The sequence below is a fragment of the Macaca nemestrina genome, chromosome 9 (genome assembly GCF_043159975.1).
Source record: "Macaca nemestrina isolate mMacNem1 chromosome 9, mMacNem.hap1, whole genome shotgun sequence".
NCBI classification, from domain to species: Eukaryota; Metazoa; Chordata; class Mammalia; order Primates; family Cercopithecidae; genus Macaca; species Macaca nemestrina.
The window spans coordinates 16,755,660-16,777,661 of record NC_092133.1 but is presented as its reverse complement, the minus strand read 5'-3'; the positions used below and the strand labels follow the sequence as shown (position 1 = coordinate 16,777,661).

Below are 22,002 nucleotides of genomic sequence, written 5' to 3'. Positions count from 1 at the left end.
GGCTGGGATTACAGAGGTGAGCCATTGTGCCCAGCCTCCAGTTTCCTAATCATTATAATTTCTAGCTTTTTTAACTTTTCACTTCTACGTTTGCTTATATTATTAATCCCCTTCCTAATTGCCTTTCCTTAAAATTCCCAGACTCACTGGATAATCTCCCATAAAGCACAGTAGAAAGAAAAAAACACATCCTGCTCTATCTAGCTTGGCAACCAATCACGGAGCTTCTGACTTTGTCTAGTTTCTCTTCTTTGGGCTTGCAATGGCCAAATGGAATTAAATTATTTTCACAAAAGTTAGAAATTCTAATTTACATAGAACTTTGAAATAAGTACATTTTATTCTGGAAGTTATAAAGAATAAAATAAACTTTACTTGCTCAATTTGCCATTCTGTCAGCTGAATCTACTTGTTACCACTCCATGGTGGGCTGGGTGTGAGGACGGTTCTCACTAATCAGAGGTCTCACCTTACCCTCGCACCACACTCTGCACTGACTTCGCCTCTGCTTCTGCGAGGAAATTTTGCAAGTGTACATTATTGTACATAAAGATGATGAAGCAGGAATTTATTTTTACTGCTCAGAGTACTTATATATATATATTTACACGTGTGAAGAATAATACCTGTTTATTAGCATAAACCACCTAGATGACAGAAAGCGTTAGCGTAAAGGATTCTGAGTTGAAGCGTAAGCTGTAGACATACAGTGCTCAGAGGAAAATCACTGCAATATTAAAACCAACAGTCAAGATGGGACTCACACTACAAGGAAGGCAGGACTCACAGGCCAGAGGAGATTAGGTCAAGACATCTGGGACCCATACTCAAACCTCTGGCCATCACCGCCCCATTTCACTGTCATTTCAATTGAATGAATAAAATTTCAGACACGTGTCATCCCAAGACGGAACATTTCAGTGGAGAATTTTCACCCGTTAGGTTTTTTTTTTTTTTTTTTTTTTTTTTTTTTTTTTTTTTTTTTTTTTTTGAGACAGAGTCTTGCTCTGTCGCCCAGGCTGGAGTGCAGTGGTGCGATCTTGGCTTCACTGCAAGCTCTGCCTCCCAGGTTCCTGCCATTCTCCTGCCTCAGCCTCCCAAGTAGCTGGGACTACAGGCGCCTGCCACCATGCCCGGCTAATTTTTTGTATTTTCAGTAGAGACGGAGTTTCACCGTGTTAGCCAGGATGGTCTTGATCTCCTGACCTTGTGATCTGCCCGCGTCGGCCTCCCAAAGTGCTGGGATTACAGGCGTGAGCCACCGCGCCCAACCTTCACCTGTTAGTTTTTCAAGTGTCCGTCATGGCCACTGTGATAGTTATTTTGTGTGTCAACTTGACTGGGCCAGAGATACTTGGTTAAACATGATTCTGGTGTTTCCATGAGGATGTTGTGGATGACATTAACATTTCAATCAGTAGACTGAGTAAAGCAGATGGTCCTCCCTGAGGTAGGTGGCCCTCAGCCAATCATTTGAAGGCCTAATTAGAACAACAAGGCTGATCCTCCCTCAACTAACAGGGACCTCCTCCTGCCTGACTGCCTTCAAACTGGGTTATTGGCTTTTTATTGCTTTCGAACTTGAACTGAAACACTGCCACTTCCTGGGTCTGGAGCCTGTCAAACTTTGGAATAAAACTACACCATAGGTTCTCCCAGTTCTCAGGCCCCTAGACTCAGCCTGGAACCACACCACTGATTCTTTTGGCTGTCCAGCTCGCCAACTCACCCTACAGATCTTAGGGCTTGACAGCCTCCATAATCACATGAGCCAATTTCTTACAATAAATCTGTATTTATATCTGCCTATATCTGTATCTACAGATATACATGTTCTGTTTCTCTTAAAAAAAAAACACAATAGCCTCAACCCTCTCCCCATGAACTATATCTGCATAAAACCTGTCCTACTTTCACTGCCACTGGGACAAAGTGACCAAGATTTGCCTTCTTCCTCTTTCTTCTACCTATTCTTGGAGTCAAATGAGTGGGAAGAGAAGGGAAAAGCAGTAAGGCCACTTAAAAAAGCCACAGGCCCCGGTCTTTTTTTTTTTCCTTCCTGCTTTCATTTCTAACCATGATTTACATCAGGATAAAACAAATGGGTCAGGAACAAAGTTAGAAAACTTTGATTTGTGAATACAAAATCCACTCAAACTCAATACATATGCAAATATACCTCTTTGGCAAGAAAGCACTCCTCACAAAAAAAAACCTCTTTTCTTTCAAAAATTATGTCCTATACTATTTAAATTCATCTTAAAATAAAAATCATATTATTCAATCAAATTTTCTTTAAAGAGCCTTATAAAAGAGTTCACACTTGAGACACAAATAGTCCTGAACATTCATTGCTCAGCGTAACTGTAAAGTGCTCTTTGGGAAAAAAAATTCGACTTAGGTTATACTTCTAATTCTAGGGGGCTCTCAACACTTCTGAGAATAAAAATTAAAGGCCACCAGCAAGACGGTAATTACTTTTTAATCGTTCTCACTCTTCGTGGACAGAAGTGACCTTTCTTATCAGCTCAAAATCCCAGACCTTTGAGAAAGATCAAAGTGATGAATTTCCAATTTTAAATGTCAAATCCAGAATATCTCCTACAGATTTAGCTACCCGGGAGAGAAAGATTTTAAAATACCTGAAATTCTTTCAATTGACTCTTGGCTCCATCACGTGTAAAAATTATTTTGCCTTAACTACTTCAATGGCTTAAAGTAGATTATGTCATATCCTACTCAGTAAGGAAAACTAATGAGACTCTTTTTAAAAGGCAAAGTCCCACTTTCATAGTCGTGTGGGAGGAACATGCTACACATTCTATTCAGATGGATCAGCAAAGGTGCAAAGTATGAATAAATGGCCTCTCTGTGTGAAAGGATTAAACAAATCACATGAGTTAATGAAAGGTAAAAAAAAAAAAAAAAAAAAAAAAAAACTAGCAAAGGTTTTTAAATGCCATTTATTAAAGAATAAATTATACAAAAGCAACTAACATCATGACATGAGCACATATGTTGTCACCTTGGCAAGGAAGTTGTCTTATGTAATTCTGGATGGTGGCATGTGGAACCATAAAGAAGGCAAAATTTGACTCTAAATCTCCTAGTGTGTATTGTGCTCAAGTGACATACATAATGCCATCATGTCACTTTAGGCTTCAGAAAATACGAATTCCTGTCTGCATATGTGACTTCCTGTCACAAGAATTTAAACATAATTTATCTTTCTTATGGAAGGCTCCTCTCTTAGCCTTACTAAAGGTATAAATATGAGGAGAGAGATAAAAGTAATTAATACATCTAGTTTAATTACTAGTTCATAACAATTAGTATGTTTACATTTTCATTTAGTATTTTTATTTTTAAAATAATTGAACAAACCAGAGCTTTTCAAATTCGAATTAGCAAGACAGGAAAGTAAACACATTCTGGAGAAGCTCAAAATTCCTTGTTTTTACCATTAAAGGAAATCTTAATGTTATTGAATGAAATTTATATATTACAAGAAGGGAATAATATATTGGCTTATTAGGCCATTCTCATGCTGCTAATAAAGATACACCTGAGACTGGGTAATTATAAAGGAAAAAGGTTTAATTGACTCACAGTTCCACATGGCTGGGAAGGCCTCACAATCATGGTGGAAGGCAAGGAGAAGCAAGTCACATCTTACATGGCAGCAGGGAAGAGAGAACTTGTGCAGGGGAATTCCTCTTTATAAAACCATGAGATCTCATGAGATTCACTATCATGAGAACAGCATGGGAAAGACGCACCCTCATGATGCAATTACCTCCCATGACACGTGGGAATTGTGGGAGCTACGATTCAAGAGGAGATTTGGGTGGAGACACAACCAAACCATATCACTGGCCTTTAGAAAAATTTCCAAGAAAAGCATCAGCTAGTATCTTTCATGCTTTTAATATGGCTCCTCTCATGGCACAATCTGATGGGGAAGAACATTTGATGCAGAGCAGTCTTCCTGGATATGCTTACCGGATAGGATTGGGAGGTGGAGGGGGAAGTGGTGGTGGAGGAGGAGGTGGTGGAGGTACTGAATTCTCAGACTGGTTCACTCGTTTCTGGAGTTCATCAACTGCACAGAGAGCAAGCATTCAGAAGAGAGCTGAAACAAGCAACTAAACATTGTTTATACATGTGAAAGAAAGAACATAACCTTTCTCAGTAAGCTCTTTTTATTAAGGCAAAATAAAAAATTTCAATATGAAATTGCAGACCTTTTTAAACTTTTCACTATCTAGTCTATTGCTAATGCAAGAGAGGACTCCCATCTATCAATATTAAATGTTATCTTTTTGCTGTATATACAACTTTAGAAAAGAAAAAACAATCAAAACAATGGCTGAAGGGTAGGAAGAAGTGAGTAGGCTGAAGAAATATTTGTTAACAACGAAGTATATTACTCAAACACTAAGAAATTGTTAATACTTGACTTTAAAAGTGTACAGACCAAGAATTAATTTTAAAGATGACATTTAGTAATGAATTTTAATAACTGCATACTTCTCTCCCCTGCTTAATTTCCTTCAAAAACTGCAAATACTAGAGTCTTTGATTTTAACCAGATTCAGCTTCCTAAATCTGTAACTCAGAAACTTTTTGCTCTTTTGAAGATATTTCTGGAAATGCACCATATTCCTTCAAGTCTTTCATGAAGCAGGCATTTTACTTAGGAAGCACCAATGATGTCAAAGTGCCTATGAATGGTGCTACAGGAGACATAACACCTGACTTCAAGAAACTGAACTTGTTTATAGCACAGATGCTAACACCTGTGAGATAATGGGTAAAAGGTGCTGCATACTGTTGGCATTCAGAGGTAGCTCTCCCCGTCCACAGCCATTCCACTTTCCCCAACTAAGTGTACCCCCAAGGATCTGTCCATTTGTATTTACCCTCAACACTTAAATAGGCAGTGTGGGCTATGCTCTCCAAAACTGAGAATCCACTGGTCATTTCATGCGTATGCACCTATCCCTCCAAGAGGAATCTGAGTTCTCTGAAGACAAAAAGCATGGTTCCTTTTCCTTCTGTCTCTTTTTTTTTTTTTTTGAGATGGAGTCTTGCTGTGTTGCCCAGGCTGGAGTGCAGTGGCGTGATCTCGGCTCACTGCAAGCTCCACCTCCCAGGTTCACGCCATTCTCCTGTCTCAGCCTCCCAAGTAGTGTATCCTAGGATAGGGCTGGGTACACACATAGCAGATGCTAAGTATTAATAAAAGGCATTCAGAATTGAACCTCATGTGTTTCCAGTGTCTGCCTCCTCCATTCATAATAAAAGTGGCTTTGGCTACAGGCTACTCTGATATTCACTAAAAAGAATGGAATATTTCTTAATTTTGGATCAATTAAAAAATAAATTATAATCAATTTTTATTGTGGATTAGAAAGCACTGAATGCTTTTAGAAGGAAAAAAGGCCTACGTGGTTCTTCTGCATAGGTTTCAAAATTCTAGTATAAAATTAACCAAAAAATATCTGAAGTGAATATTGAAGCTATTATAAAGGGAATGTACCTGCCTTCTTAAATTACCGACCTTCCAACAGAGACTTACACATATGCCTGTATAATAATCTAACTCGCACATTCCCGTTAAGCCTTCTAGAACTGAATGAATAAATCTTTTGATTTAAGTATCCCCTGGTGTTTTAAAAGGTTTTCCATTTAATAGATATATTGTTGCCCAGTTCATTGTTAGGTACGATATAGAAAGTATTATTTCATGTGTATAATTAGACACCAAAGACGAAGGTGGTATGAACACCAAAGATGAAGATAGTATGTTTAAAAAGTTTAATTATTTCTAAAAATGCAACTCTAAGTGAACAACATAAAGTACATAATGAATATTCACCTCTGAAGCTCTGAAAAATGCTGAAAAGTTTGGTCCTCCTATGCTAATGGTATCTCTGTGTCTTAATTCTGTATATGATGTTTATAAGGGCTCTAAGTCCAAAAAAGAAGTCTAAATATTTGTGAATTATTTAATACAGCAGCTATTCTACTGAATTGCAACGGTTAGAAATGAAGGAACTTAAAAACAAGTCTTGGTATTTTTCCACAGCATTCAGTAAATGTTCTAGACTACATGCCAGGTTTTGTACTAGGCATGAGTAATTCAAAGATTAATAGTAAGACATAGTAGCCTACTCAATGCTTTTACCAGAGTGCTTTAAATTTCTGGCTTTCTCTTCGGAATTCTGATATTTCAATTCCAATTCCTTTTTATCTTCTTCTAGAAGCTCCAGTTGCTGTTTAAGGTTGTGTATTTCTTTGTGGAGTGTTTCATTTTCTAGTTGCTCTTCTAATTCTTTGACCTATACGTTATTAAAAAAAAAAAAAAAAAAAAAAGACTTTTATGGGTGACAGTTTTTCCTTTGTCAAAGAAAAGAAAGGGAAAAAATAAGTATTTCCCTTTGACCGTACTTCATAGCAAACAGATTCCGATCCATCTTAACAACCATGCAAATTCTAGATACAATTAACACAAAATCAAAATCAGCTCTTTGATTTAAAATAAATTTACTGGGAGTTATGTACTAGACACTTGAATTTTTTTGTTTTATTTTAGGTTTGGGATACATGTGCAGGTTTGCTATATAGGTAAATTATGTGTCACAGAGATTTGGTGTACAGGTTGTTTCATCACCAAGGTAAAAAGCATAGTACCTGACAGATACTTTTTCGATCCTCTCTCTCCTACCCTCCACCGCCAAGTAAGCCCCAGTGTCTGTTGTTCCCTTCTTTGTGTCCATGCGTAATCAATGCTTAGCTCCCACTTAGAAGTGAGAACATTTGGTTTTCTATTCCTATGTTAGTTCCCTTAGGATTATGGCCTCCAGTTCCAATCATGTTGCTACAAAGGACATTATCTCATTCCTTTTTATGGCTACATAGTATTCCATGGTGTAATGCATACCACATTTTCTTTATCCAGTCTACCACGGATGGGCACTGAGGTTGACTCTACGACTTTGCTATTGCGTATAGTGCTGCGATGAATATATACGTGCATGTGTCTTTATGGTAGAACGATTTATATTCCTTTGGGCATATATCCAATAATGGGATTGTTGGGTTGAATGGTATTTCTGTTTTAAGTTCTTTGAGAAATCACCACACTGCTTTCCATAATGGCTGAACTTACATTCCCACCAGCAGTGTTTAAGTGTCCTATTTCTCTGAAACCTTGCCAATATCTGCTATTTTTTGACGTTTTAATAACAGCCATTCTGACTGACACGAGATGGTATCTCATTGTGGTTTTGATTTTCATTTCTCTAATGATTAGGCATTTTTTATATGCTTGTTAGTCACACAGACACTTTAATTTTTAAGTATGAGTCACTTTTGTAACCATTTTCAAAAGAAAAATTCAGGTAATATTTTAAAAGACCCCGGGGGACACAAATTTAGTAATAAGTATCAAAAGTCTTCAAAAAAAAAAAAAAAAGAAAGAAAGGCTTTTGATTCAGTAAAACCACTTTTAGAAATTATTTTTAAAAATACTCTGAAATGCATTCACAGAAGTGGTTTTTTGCTTTGTTTTGTTTTTGTTTTTGTTTTTGTTTTGAGACAGAGTCTCACTCTTTTGGCCAGGCTGGAGTGCAGTGGCGCAATCTGGGCTCACTGCAAACTCCGCCTCCCAGGTTTAGGCAATTCTTGTGCCTCAGCCTTCTGAGTAGCTGGGGCTACAGGCACATGTCACCACACCCAGCTAATTTTTGTATTTTTAGTAGAGACAGGGTTTCACCACACTGGCCAGGCTAGTTTCGAACTCCTGGCCTTAAGTGATCCACCTGCTTCGGCCTCCCAAGGTGTTGAGATTACGGGCATGAGCCACCACACCTGGCCTGGAGTGTTCTTTACAACAGCAAAATGCTGCAAATAATCTAAATGTCCACCAATATTTTTGATTTAATAAATTATGGCATGTTTATTCAATAAAATATGATGCAACTATTTTAAATCACATAGTTAACTATATACTGACAAGAGAAGATATATTACCAATGGAAAAAAAATCAGGGCATAAAATAGTATGCATGGTATGATTCAATTTAAACAAACTATATTTATAAAGTTATATATTTACAGAAAGTTCAGCTATGCACCAAAATATGGGATACTTGGTTAATCTTCTTTAACTTTTGCTATATTTTAAAAATGTATTATAAGGAGCATATGTTATTTTTATAATTGCAAAAACCATATGCTGTGCTTAAAAGACTGCTGCATCTGCAAGGGAACTTACAGACAGCTAAGAAACATTTTAAGCCACATACAGATGGTCCCCAATTTAGGATGGTTTGAGATACAGTTTTTCGACTTTACAATGGTGTGAAAGTGACACGCATTCAATACAAACCACACTTCGAATTCTGGATTTTGATCTTTTCCCAGGCTTGCAATGTGTAACAAGATACTCTCTCACAACCCTCTGCAACAGCAGCCAGCCACAGCTCCCAGTCAGTCACATGATCATGCAAGTAAATAACTGATACTCTAGAGCCGGGGTCCCCAAACCCCGGGTCTTGGACCGGTACTGGCCCATGGCCTGTTAGGAACCAGACTGCACAGAAGGTTAGCAGCAGGCATGAGCAAGCATTACCGCCTGAGCTCTACCTTGTCAGATCAGCAGCAGCAAGAGACTCTTATAGAACTGCGAACCCTATTGTGAACTGCACATGCAAGGGATCTAGGTTGGCCGCTCTTTATGAGAATCTAATGCCTGATGATCTGAGGCGCTGCAGTTTCATCACAAAACCATCCCCCACCCTTTTCCCTCCCCAGTCCATGGAAAAAGTGTCTTCCACGAAACTGGTCCCTAGTGCCAAAAAGAATGGGGACTGATGCTCTAGTTTTCCAGTTTTGATTGATGCTCTGTGTTTCCAGTTGACTCTGCCCAACTGTAGGCTAATGTAAGTGTTCTGAGCACGTTTAAGGTAGGCTAGGCTAAACTATGATATTCAGCAGGTTAGGTATATTATTTTTGATTTACAATATTTTCAACTAACATGGGTTTATCAGGATGTAACCCCATCGTAAGTCAAGGATCATCTGTATATGAAAAGACTGTAAGAATAACTGTATATATACAGAGTGTAACAGTTTTAGAAATAGTGATTATTATAATTTCATTGTCAACTTTAATCTTCAGTATCCAACAAGGTATACATACAACAATTTAATCTTCTTTTTTTTTTTTTTTTTTGAGACGGAGTCTCGCTCTGTCGCCCAGGCTGGAGTGCAGTGGCCGGATCTCAGCTCACTGCAAGCTCCGCCTCCCGGGTTTACGCCATTCTCCTGCCTCAGCCTCCCGAGTAGCTGGGACTACAGGCGCCCGCCACGTCGCCCGGCTAGTTTTTTGTATTTTTTAGTAGAGACGGGGTTTCACCATGTTAGCCAGGATGGTCTCGATCTCCTGACCTCGTGATCCGCCCGTCTCGGCCTCCCAAAGTGCTGGGATTACAGGCTTGAGCCACCGCGCCCGGCCAACAATTTAATCTTAAACCTCAGCTCAATTCAGTAGGTTCTAGGCATGTATTATTTGCTAAATGATTTAACTGTAAGTAGCTGGACTTTTCAGAACCAAAAGTTAAATTCTAGCATAAACTGAAACAAAAACACATTTTTTTTTCTCTTTCCTTGAAAAGTAATTCCTACACATGGGGACAAAAGAAAGAACGAAATTCTTTCGCTCCCACCCTGTTCTCCAGTTCTCTTTCCCAGGGGACTGTTACCACCTGTCCATCCAGAGGTACTCTACATATATATCAACATTTGTTTTTAAAATTCTTTTCATTATTTATTTATTACACTTTAAGTTCTGGGGTACATGTGCAGAATGTGCAGGTTTGTTACACAGGTATACACGTGCCATGGTGGTTTGCTGTACCCATCAACCTGTCATCTACACTAGGTATTTCTCCTAATGCTCTCCCTCCCCTTGCCCCCCACCTCCCAACAGGCCCTGGTGTGTGATGTTCCCCTCACTGTGTCCATGTGTTCTCATTGTTCAACTCCCACTTATGAGTGAGTACATGCAGTGTTTGGTTTTTTTGTTCCTGGATTAGTTTGCTGAAAATGATGGTTTCCAGCTTTATCCGTGTCTCTGCAAAGGACACAAACACATCCTTTTTTATGGCTGTATAGTATTCCATGGTGTTTATGTGCCACATTTTCTTTATCCAGACTATCGTTGGTGGGCATTTGGGTTGGTTCCAAGTCTTTTCTATTATGAATAGTGCCGCAATAAACATGTGTGTATGTGTCTTTATAGTAGAATGATTTATAATTCTTTGGGTATATACCCAGTAATGGGATTGCTAGGTCAAATGGTATTTCTGGTTCTAGATCCTTGAGGAATCGCCACACTGTCTTCCACAACGGTTGAACTAATTTATACGCCCACCAACAGTGTAAAAGCATTCCTATTTCTCCACATTCTCTTCAGCATCTGTTGTTTCCTGACTTTTTAATAATCGCCATTCTAACTGGTGTGAGATGGTATCTCATTGCCATTTTGATTTGCATTTCTCTAATGACCAGTGATGATGAGCTTTTTTTCATATGTTTTTTTGGCCACATAAATGTCTTCTTTTGAGAAGTGTCTGGTCATATACTTTGCCCACTTTTTGATGAAATTGTTTGTTTTGTGTGTGTGTGAATTTAAGTTCCTTGTAAATTCTGGATATTAGCCTTTTGTTGGAAGGATAGATGGCAAAAATTTTCTCCCATTCTGTAGATTGCCTGTTCACTCTGATGATAGTTTCTTTTGCTGTGCATAAGTTCTTTAGTTTAATTAGATCCCATTTGTCAATTCTGGCTTTTGTTGCCATTGCTTTTGGTGTTTTAGTCATGAAGCCTTTGCCCATGCCTATGTCCTGAATGGTATTGCCTAGATTTTCTTCTAGGGTTTTTATGGTTTTAGGTCTTACATTAAAGTCTTTAATCCACCTTGAGTTAATTTTTGTATAAGGTATAAGGAAGAGGTCCAGTTTCAGTTTTCTGCATATGGCTAGCCTGTTTTCCCAACATCATTTATTAAATAGGGAATCCCTTCCCCATTGCTTGTTTTTGTCAGGTTTGTAAAAGATTAGATGGTTGTAGATGTGCGGTGTTATTTCTGGGGTCTCTGCTATGTTCCATTGGTCTATATCTCTATTTTGGTACCAGTACCATGCTGTTTTGGTTACTGCAGCCTTGTAGTATAGTTTGAAGCCAGGCAGGGTGATGACTCCAGCTTTGTTCTTTTTGCTTAGGATTGTCTTGGCAATATGGACTTTTTTTCTGGTTTCACATGAAATTTAAAGCAGGTCTTTCTAATTCTGTGAAGAAAGTCAATGGTAGCTTAATAGGGATAGCATTGAATCTATAAATTACTTTGGGCAGTACGGCCATTTTCACGATATTGATTCTTCCTATCCATGAGTATGGAATGTTTTTCCATTTGTTTGTGTCCTCTCTTATTTCCTTGAGCAGTGGTTTGTCATTCTCCTTGAAGAGGTCCTTCACATCCCTTATAAGTTGTATTCCTAGGTATTTTATTTTCTTTGTAGCAATTGTGAATGGGAGTTCACTCATGATTTGGCTCTCTGTCTGTCTATTATGGGTGTATAGGAAGCTTGTGATTTTTGCACACTGATTTTGTATCCTGAGACTTTGCTGAAGTTGCTTATCAGCTTAAGGAGATTTTGGGCTGAGATTTTGGGTTTTCTAGTATACAATCATGTAATCTGCAAACAAGAGACAATTTGACTTCCTCTCTTCCTATGTGAATACCCTTTATTTCTTTCCCTTGCCTGATTGCCCTGGCCAGAACTTTCAATACCATGTTGAATAGGAGTGGTGAGAGAGGGCATCCTTGTCATGTGCCAGTTTTCAAAGGGAATGCTTCCAGCTTTTGCTCATTCAGTATGATATTGGCTGTGAGTTTGTCATAAATAGCTCTTATTATTTTGAGATTTGTTCCATCAATACCTAGTTTACTAAGACTTTTTAGCATGAAGGGGTGTTGAATTTTATTGAAGGCCTTTTCTGCATCTATTGAGATAATCATGTGGTTTTTCTCATTGGTTCTGTTTATATGATGGATTACGTTTATTGATTTGAGTATGTTGAAACAGCCTTGCATCCCAGGGATGAAGCCGACCTGATTGTGGTAGATAAGCCTTTGTATGTGCTGCTGGATTTGGTTTGCCAGTATTTTATTAGGGATTCACATCGATGTTCATCAGGATATTAGCCTGAAATTTTCTTTTTTTGTTGTGTTTCTGCCAGGTTTTGGTATCAGGATGATGCTGGCCTCATAAAATGAGTTAGGGAGGAGTCCCTCTTTTTCTATTGCTTGGAATAGTTTCAGAAGGAATGATACCAGCTCCTCTTTGTACCTCTGGTAGAATTCGGCTGTGAATCCGTCTGATCCTGGGCTTTTTTTGGTTAGCAGGCTATTAATTACTGCCTCAATTTCAGAACTTGTTATTGGTCTATTCAGGGATTCAACTTCTTCCTGGTTTAGTCTTAGGAGGGTGTATGTGTCCAGGAATTTATGCATTTCTTCTAGATTTTCTAGCTTATTTGCATACAGGTGTTTATAGTATTCTCTGATGGTAGTTTGTATTTCTGTGGGATTGGTGGTAATCCCTCCTCTACATTTTTTATTGTGTCTATTTGATTCTTCTCTCTTTTCTTCTTTATTAGTTGGGCTACCAGTCTACCTATTTTGTTAATCTTTTCAAAAAAACAGCTCCTGGATTCATTGATGTTTTTTGAAGGGTTTTTCGTGTCTCTGTCTCCTTCAGTTCTGCTCTGATCTTAGTTATTTCTTGACTTCTACTAGCTTTTGAATGTGTTTGCTCTTGCTTCTCTAATTCTTTTAATTGTGATGATAGGGTGTCAATGTTAGATCTTTCCTGCTTTCTCCTGTGGGCGTTTAGTGCTATAAATTTCCCTCTAAACACTGCTTTAGCTATGTCCCAGAGATTCTGGTATGTTGTATCTTTGTTCTCATTGGTTTCAAAGAACTTACTTATTTCTGACTTAATTTTGTTATTTACTCAGTAGTCATTCAGAAGCAGGTTGTTCGGTTTCCAGGTAGTTGTGTGGTTTTGAGTGAGTTTCTCAATCCTGAATTCTAATTTGATTGTACTGTGGTCTGAGAGACTGTTTATGATTTCCATTCTTTTGCATTTGCCGAGAAGTGTTTTACTTCCAAATATGTGGTCAATTTTAGAATAAGTATGATGTGGTCCTGAGAAGAATATATATTCTGTTGATTTGGGATGGAGAGTTCTGTAGATATCTATTAGGTCTGCTTGGTCCAGAGCTGAATTTAAGTCCCGAATATCCTTGTTAATTTTCTGTCTCGTTGATGTGTCTAATATCGACAGTGGGGTGTTGAAGTCTCCCATTATTATTGTGTGGGAGTCTATATCTCTTTGTAGGTCTCTAAGAACTTGCTTTATGAATCTGGGTGCTCCTGTATTGGGTGCATATATATTTAGGATCATTAGCTCTTCTTGTTGTATTAATCCCTTTACCATTATGTAATACCCTTGTCTCTTTTGCTCTTCATTGGTTTAAAGTCTGTTTTATCAGAGACTAGGATTGCAACCCCTGCTTTTTTTGCATTTCAGTTGCTTGGTAAATATTCCTCCGTCCCTTTATTTTAAGCCTATGTGTCTTTACACGTGAGATGGGTCTCCTGAATACAGCACACCAATGGGTCTTGATTCTTTATCCAATTTGTCAGTCTGTGTCTTTTAATTGGGGGCATTTATCCCATTTACATTTAAGGTTAATATTGTTATGTGTGAATTTGATCCTGTCATCATTACGCTAGCTGGTTATTTTGCCATTAGTTTATGCAGTTTCTTCAGTGTGGTTGATCTTTACAATTTGGTATGTTTTTGCAGTAGCTGGTACCAGTTTTTCCTTTCCATGTTTAGTGCTTCCTTCAGGAACTCTTGTAAGGCAGGCCTGGTGGTGACAAAATCTCTCAGCATTTGTTTGTCTGTAAAGGATTTTATTTCTCATTTGCTTATGAAGCTTAATTTGGCCAGATATGAAATTCTGGGTTGAAAATTCTTGTCTTTAAGAATGTTGAATATTGGCCCCCACTCTATTCTGGCTTGTAGGGTTTCTGCAGAGAGATCCATTGTTACTCTGATGGGCTTCCCTTTGTGAGCAACCCAACCTTTCTTTCTGGCTGCCCTTAACATTTTTTCCTTCATTTCAACCTTGATGAATCTGACGATTATGTGTCTTGGGGCTGCTCTTCTCGAGGAGTATCTTTGTGGTGTTCTCTGTGTTTCCTGAATTTGAATGTTGGCCTGTCTTGCTGGGTGGGGAAGTTCTCCTGGATAATATCCTGAAGAGTGTTTTCCAACTTGGTTCCATTCTCCCCATCACTCTCCGGTACACCAATCAAACATAGGTTTGGTCTTTTCACATAGTCCCATCTTTCTTGGAGGCTTTGTTCATTCCTTTTCAGTCTTTTTTTCCAATAATCTTGTCTTCATGCTTCATTTCATTAAGTTGATCTTCAATCTCTGATATCCTGTCTTCCACTTGATCGATTTGGCTATTGATACTTGCATATGCTTCACCAAGTTCTCCTGCTGTGTTTTTCAGCTCCATCAGATCATTTCTGTTCTTCTCTAAACTGGTTATTCTAGTTAGCAATTCCTCCAACTTTTTATCAAGGTTCTTGGCTTCCTTGCATTGGATTAGAACATGCTCCTTTAACTTGGAGGAGGTTGTTATCACCCACTTTCTGAAGCCTACTTCTGTCAATTTGTCAAACTCATTCTCCATCCACTTTTATTCCCTTGCTGGCTAGGAGTTGTGATTTTTTGGAGGACAAGAGGCATTCTGGTTTTTGGAATTTTCAGCCTTTTTGCACTAGTTTTTCCTCATCTTTCTGGATTTATCTACCTTTGGTCTTTGATGTTGGTAACCTCTGGATGGGGTTTTTGCGTGGATGCCCTTTTGTTGATGTTGATGTATTCCTTTCTTTTGTTAGTTTTCCTTCTAGCAGTCAGGTCCCTCTGCTACAGGTCTGCTGGAGTTTGCTGGAGGTCCACTCCCAACCCTGTTTGCCTGGGTATCATCAGTGGAAGCTGCAAAACAGCAAAGATTTCTGCCTGTTCCTTCCTCTGGAAGCTTCATCCCAGAGGGGCACCCGCCAGATGCCATCTGGAGTTCTCCTGTATGAGGTGACCGTAGACCCCTGCTGGGAGGTGTCTTCCAGTCAGGAGGCACTGGGGTAAGGGTCCACTTGAGGAGGTAGTCTATCTCTTAGCAGAGCTCAAGCACTGTGCTGGGAAATCTGCTGCTCTATTCAGAGCCGGCAGGCAGGAACGTTTAAGTCTGCTACAGGTGCACCCACAGCTGCCTCTTCCCCCAGGTGCTCTGTCCCAGGGAGATGGGAGTTTTATCTCTAAGCCCCTGACTGGGACTGCTGCCTCTCTTTCAGAGATGCCCTGCCCAGAGAGGAAGGATCTAAAGAGGCAATCTAGCTACAGCAGCTTGGCGGAGCTGCAGTGGGCTCCGCCCAGTCCTAACTTCCTGGTGGCTTTGTTTACCCTGTGAGGGGAAAACAGCCTACTCAAGCCTCAGTAATGGCAGACACCCCACCTCCTACCAAGCTCGAGTGTACCAGGTTGACATCAGACTGCTGTGCTGGCAGCAAGAATTTCAAGCCAGTGGATCTTGGTTTGCTGGGCTCTGTGGGGGTGGGATCTGCTGAGCTAGACCACTTAGCTCCCTGGCTTCTGCCCCTTTCCAGGAGAGTGAACAGTTCTGTGTTACTGGCGTTACAGGTGCCACTGGGGTATGAAAAACACTCCTGCACCTAGCTCGGTGTCTGCCCAAATGGCCACCCAGTTTTGTGTTTGAATCCCAGGGCCCTGGTGGCATAGACACCCAAGGGAATCTCCTGGTCTATGGGTTGCAAAGGCCGTGGGAAAAGCATAGTATCTGGGCTGGAGTGCACCATTCCTCACAGCACAGTCCCTCATGGCTTCTCTTGGCTAGGGGAGGGAGTTCCCCAATCCCCTGCACTTCCCGGGTGAGGTGACACCCCACCCTGCTTCGGCTCGCCCTCCATGAGATGCACCCACTGTCTAACCAGTCCCAATGAGATGAGCCAGGTACCCAATGCAGAAATCACCTCCCTTCTGTGTTGATCTCACTGGGAGCTGCAGACCGGAGCTGTTCCTATTCGGCCATCTTCCCAGCCACCAAATATGAACATTTCTTAGTGAGGCAAAACAAATCAACTCTACCTCACCACCAACTTTGTAAAAACTTCAGAACTTCCAAGGATTAAATGTCAATACTGTTGCCACAGAGGCTTTGACAGGTGATAACAAGTAGCAGCTAACAGCCTTTCCTTCCCAAATGAGGTACATTATAAGTAGTATAAACATTGATGTAATTTTTCTTAAGTGGTCTCTTTAATTTGAAAGTCTTTATTCCACTTCTTTGCTTCTCCTCTCCCACATTCTCCTCTCACCTACCACAATGACTATTCTTTCTTCTTGGCACACAGAGGTACACTGTGTCAGCGGGAACAGCTCCACTCATCAAATTGAAATAACCACTTAGGAAGTCTTTAAATATACACATTTGTGCAAGTTTACAAAATCAGAAATTTTCTCTAAGCAAACAATGACTACTAATATGGACTTTCATTTTCTCTGAATAAAACCTATGCCCTCCAACAAGTGCTCTGAGATGAATAGAGCCTCTTAGTGTGTGCAGTCTCCAAAAAATACGTTTCCAAAAATCAAATTTCCAGACTTAGGCGTTATCCAAGCTCTTCTTGAGTTATATCTCTTTCCCTTGCTTCTTCCCACCCTTTGGACCGTTTAAAGAGTATTATAAAGTGTACAACAGTGTGTTACAAATTTCAGTTTCACAACATTAAATTCATTTAGTTATTTTTTTCTAAAAGGTGGTTGGAAGGACTTAGTAACTAAGGCAAAATATGAAACAGTAAATGACTGGACTGACTCCACAGGCACCCTTCATCTTAAATATATGTGTGTATGCATGTACGCACGTGTGTACCTAAAACTCCAGAAGAAAAGGGGTTACCTTTTGTTGATGCTGAATTCTCTCTTCTTCAAGGAGCTGGGTGAGTTTTGCATTTTCATCTAAAGCTTTCAAAAGCTGCTGATCAGGGACGGAGTTCTGCAGCAGAAGGTGGCTTTGCCTCTTTAGCTTGTTTTGCTCAATGAACATCTGCAAAAGTTTGTTACAAGAATGTATATAGCATTCAATCTCACATATCTCCTCAACTGTAACTTCAGCAAAAGAAAAGTACATGGAGTTTTTATTAAGACATTAAAGGCAAATTCTGACTTGTACAAGTTTTAGAAGCAGTGATTGCTATGGTTTCACTCCTTTTATATAATCTTTAATATCTTTACTCCTGCCCCAACAAGATATTTATACAATAAGCTGGTCTTACTCTTCAGTTTTTAATATTTTATTATTGCTTTAAAATACACTAATATTAATAGCAGTAGCTCATATTTCTCAAGAACTTACCTTGTGTACTCCACTAAATATTTTATATGCATTATTTTAATCCTTACACCAATCCTATTAAAGTGCTTCTACTATGAAGAGGTAACATTTACTAAACACTATGTGACAGACATGGTGGGAATCATTTTACATTCATTATGTGTTATAATCCTTAAAACAACACTATCAAGTAGACACTACTATCATCTAATTTTACTGATAAGGCAACTGAGGCTCAAAGAAGTTAGGCGACTTTCCCAAGAACACACATAAGTGACAAGACCAGGATTTAAACCCATATCTGATTTACATGCCCAAGCTCTTAACCATCTGGCTAAGTTCCTCTACTATTTACTAGATCTAATGTTTTGTTTTAAACTAATTAGTTTCTCCCCAGTGATAAAAGTAGTTAACAGTAGAAGGGTAAAGGGGAGAAGGGAGACAGTATACTTTTATTGAGCACTTTATTAAGCAATTTATATATGTTATTTATCAAACCCTCACAACTTTACACGATTGAAAATAACATTAATTTCTATTCACCTGTTATTTCTTTTCCTTAACACCCTACCCAATTTGGCCAGTGAGTGATTCCAAGTATGAAACGTTTCTGTTAAACTTTGAAATCTGGCCTACCAATTTTATAGTAGAGCTTCACCTTTTCAGATTTTTAACAGCATTACGAAATTTACACTGGAACTTAACTGAAAGCTCTGAACTGTAAAATGATTTGCTACAGCCCTCATGTTAGTTTGTTCAACAACTTCACCCACCATGTAACAGAAAAAGTCAGCAAATAAAACTCAGGACAAAAATATTTTCCATCAACCTCCATGTGGCAAGACCACAGCTTTAATGATTTATACAATCCTTAAGCTCTTGATCAGTAACGATTTCCAAATCAAAGTCAAGTCATGAATATACTATACTAAAACACTAACATTTTCTTCCCAGTATGTCTTCCTATGAGAGAGGAAAAAAAGGTCAGAAGCTTTCCTTCTTTGCCTGTGCAGGGATTTATGAAAAGCCCATGAAACTACAACAGGGTTCTTCTGCAGAATTAAAACACATTACAAAGTCAAACAGGTAAATAAACAATTGTATATACATGAAACCCACATTATTCTTCCATTTGTGTGAGAGTGAGAGGTACAGAGACTGCAGTGAGGGAGAGTATGTGCATGTATGCTTGGCTAGAGAAGGGTGAGACGCAGCCTCAGCATTCTAAGAAAGAGTAATCAATATTTCATTACAGTATCTTAAACTTCAGACCAGTGATTTAATTAAAATGAATTGTTTTGGGTGATCATTATGATTACAGTAATTTTTTTTCTTTTTCTTTTTTTTTTTTTTGAGATGGAGTCTCACTCTGTTGCCCAGGCTGGAGTACAGTGGCACAATCTCAGTTCACTGCAACCTCTGCCTCTTGGGTTCAAGTGATTCTCGTGCCTCAGCCTCCCGAGTAGCTGGGACTACAGGTGCCTGCCACCACGCCTGGCTAATTTTTGTATTTTTAGTAGAGATGGGGTTTCACTATGTAGGCCAGGTTGGTCTCGAACTCCTGGCCTCAAATGATGCCCCCACCTCGGTCTCCCAAAGTGCTGGGATTACAGATGTGAGCCACCATGCCTGGCCAAAAAATTTAATTATGTTGAATAAATTTAAAAATTTAATACAGTTATGAAGACAACTGATAGTTTTCTTGTTGAGGGGGATTATGTTTTTGGTTTTGTTTTCTAAATAAACTAGTGGGAATTAAGAGTGGGGGGTAACTTTCAATTTTTATTTTATACATTTAGAAAATATTTGTATCTTTGTGCAAGGCACACATATTCCTTTTCAATTAAAAATACAAAGTAAATTAACCTTAAAAATTGATTTCTAAGGCTCTAGACTATAAGCTCCAAGAGGGCAGGGCTCATATTTGCTTTCTTCACCATTGGATTCCCAATGTCAGCATAGTGTCTGGCATAGTAAGATGTTTGCTGCATGCCCTAAGTCGTAAGTAAAATGCAAAAGAATGGGACTCTGTTGTTAAACTAAATTTTGTGTCTTTGTACTTATCTGTTGAAAACCTGACAGTGCATAAACTATGTAAAAATGAAAATATACTAGTTCCAATCTAGTGCTTTTTTTTTTTAAAGTTTTCTTCTCACTATTGCATAGATTGAAACTAGATATTATAAAATTGTTGAGTACCACTGCAAATATTTATGCTGCCAATAACATAAGTACCATTGCTCTTGCTTCCTTTCTCTCCTCAAACTTCTACCTCCTCATTCTGGGTTAACATGTCAGCATCATTGTTTCCACCAACCGCTAAGACTGAAGACCAGGTGAACGGCAGAGTCAGTCATTCATTTTTGTCCTCTTACTGCAACCTTGCTTCTTCCATCTGTCTTCTCTGCTACTACATGGCCTTCAAGTTTTTCTTTGAGCTGCTTTGTATTCTAACATCATTGTGCAAACAACAGATGGAAAACTGAAAATGTCTTGAAATGAGACCCTGCTATTCAGGTCAAAATCAGCCAACCTTTCCAGTTTTGCAATAAAGGGATCTTCACATTATCCCTGCTTCCCCGCCCCCTCCACTGTTTATTTCATTGCATTATTTATATTGCTGCAACGTTTTCCAGAGGGCTCTGACACACTTCAATTCTTTTTCCTTTCTTCCAAGTAATAAGAGAAAAATATTTACTCACCTTTCATTAAATTCTCTGAATAAAATGAATCATAATATTTCAAGTCAGATCTACTTGGCCCAAACCTTTGGTAGAGTTCATTGCTAGCACAGCTGCGCTCAAGCACAGAAAGAGCCCCACAAAACCATAAGCAGATTTTCAAATGTCATTCCCATAATGCCACGCTTTGTCTTCCTTCTATGCCTTGGATACCTTTACCTAGGACTGTTTTACATTTCCTGAGCTATTTCCCTTCAACCCACAGTATGCACATACATTCAAATTACACCTACAGGATGGAGATCTCATTTCAGACCAGTTTTTGAGTTTAGCCGACTGCTGAACTCCTCATGCCCCTGGACACTAGCCCCAGGGCCATGGAAGACCCAATGACTGCATGTCAACAGGTAAGCCGGAACAAGAGATGCTCAAAGCTGATCTCTAACATGAGAGGAAGATCAGTAGGCTGGTGAAAGGCTGAGATAATGAAAATGAATATACTACATGGCAGTGTTCCACAGCCAGTGGAAGAATCGCCTGGCATAATGACAGCACTGCACAATGGCCGAAGAGAAATACTGATACCATGATACTGTTATCTGAGATGGTATATGGAGATACATCCAAGAATTTAAGCCTATTTGAAATGTACAGGCATCCTGTACCCAAGCTGGACTTTCCATCACAAGCCATGGGTATCACCAAATGCAATTCCTTTCCCTTACACAGCATGTTATAGTTAACACAACACTTTCGAAAAATTTTGCCATTAAAATCCACTTGGTCAGGTCTGTATTACTGTCCATTTTACAGATGGTAAAAGTGAAGCCCTGAGAAGCTGAAGAATTGCTCAGAGGTCATACAACTAGTAATTGACATGCCAAAATTTGAGCCCAGATCTTCTGACAATGAACTTGATACTATTCTGTTATCTGCCTCCCTAAACCAGCAAATCCTTAATTCAAACTGGTGAGTTCTTATTCAACCTCAAGAATTTGTCTGACATGTCGTGTGCATATCAGAGTATGATAAGGTTCCTTACAAAACAAAATTAAAAAGGTTTTTACTGCTGGGCACAGTGGCTCATGCCTGTAATCTCCCAGTACTTTGGGAGGCCGAGGCGAGCGGATCACGAGGTCAGGAGATCAAGACCATCCTGGCCAACATGGTGAAACCCCATCTCTACTAAAAGTGCAAAAATTAGCTGGGCATGGTGGCGAGTGCCTGTAATCCCAGCTACTCAGGAGGCTGAGGCAGGAGAATCACTTGAATCAGGGAGTTAGAGGTTGCAGTGAACTGAGATTGTGCCACTGCACTCCAGCCTGGCAACAGAGCGAGACTCTATCTCAAGGAAAAAAAAAGGGTTTTTACAAGATACCTACCTCTTGTGCAAATGACTCCGCTTTCTTTCGAAGGTCCTTCTCCAGCTCCAGGTTTACTTGCATCTCCTCATACTCTTCTACAGCTAACATGGACACTTAAGAAGATAAAGGGAAAAAAACCCAGACAATAAGTCACACAAATAATCAGGAATATGGATGAAAAACAGTGTTGAAAAGATTCTTCATACCAGCATCCAGGTACCCTCATGCATTCCTGGTTGGCATATAAATTGATAAAACCTTTTTGGAGAGCAACTTGGCAATGTGAATCAAAAATCTAAAACTACTCATACACTTTGAATAATCCCACTTCTAGGAATGCATATGCTAAGATTGTGCATATACAGACATTTGGTTGCAAGGGTGCTCTCCAC

At 39.2% G+C, this 22,002-nt stretch overlaps 1 protein-coding gene across 4 annotated transcripts in view; it reads right to left on the bottom strand.

Moving 5' to 3' along the window:
- LOC105467359 (shootin 1) overlaps positions 1-22,002 on the bottom strand; it is a 121,615-nt gene that overhangs the window by 40,283 nt on the left and 59,330 nt on the right. For all 4 annotated transcript variants that reach the window (XM_071069060.1, XM_011716911.3, XM_011716922.3 and 1 more), the window contains exons 8-11: positions 21,629-21,723; positions 17,131-17,277; positions 6,191-6,344; positions 4,003-4,102 (exon numbers count right to left, since the gene is read on the bottom strand). In XM_071069060.1, the coding sequence (XP_070925161.1) occupies positions 4,003-4,102; positions 6,191-6,344; positions 17,131-17,277; positions 21,629-21,723 (496 nt within the window). The remainder of the gene's footprint in view (positions 1-4,002; positions 4,103-6,190; positions 6,345-17,130; positions 17,278-21,628; positions 21,724-22,002) is intronic.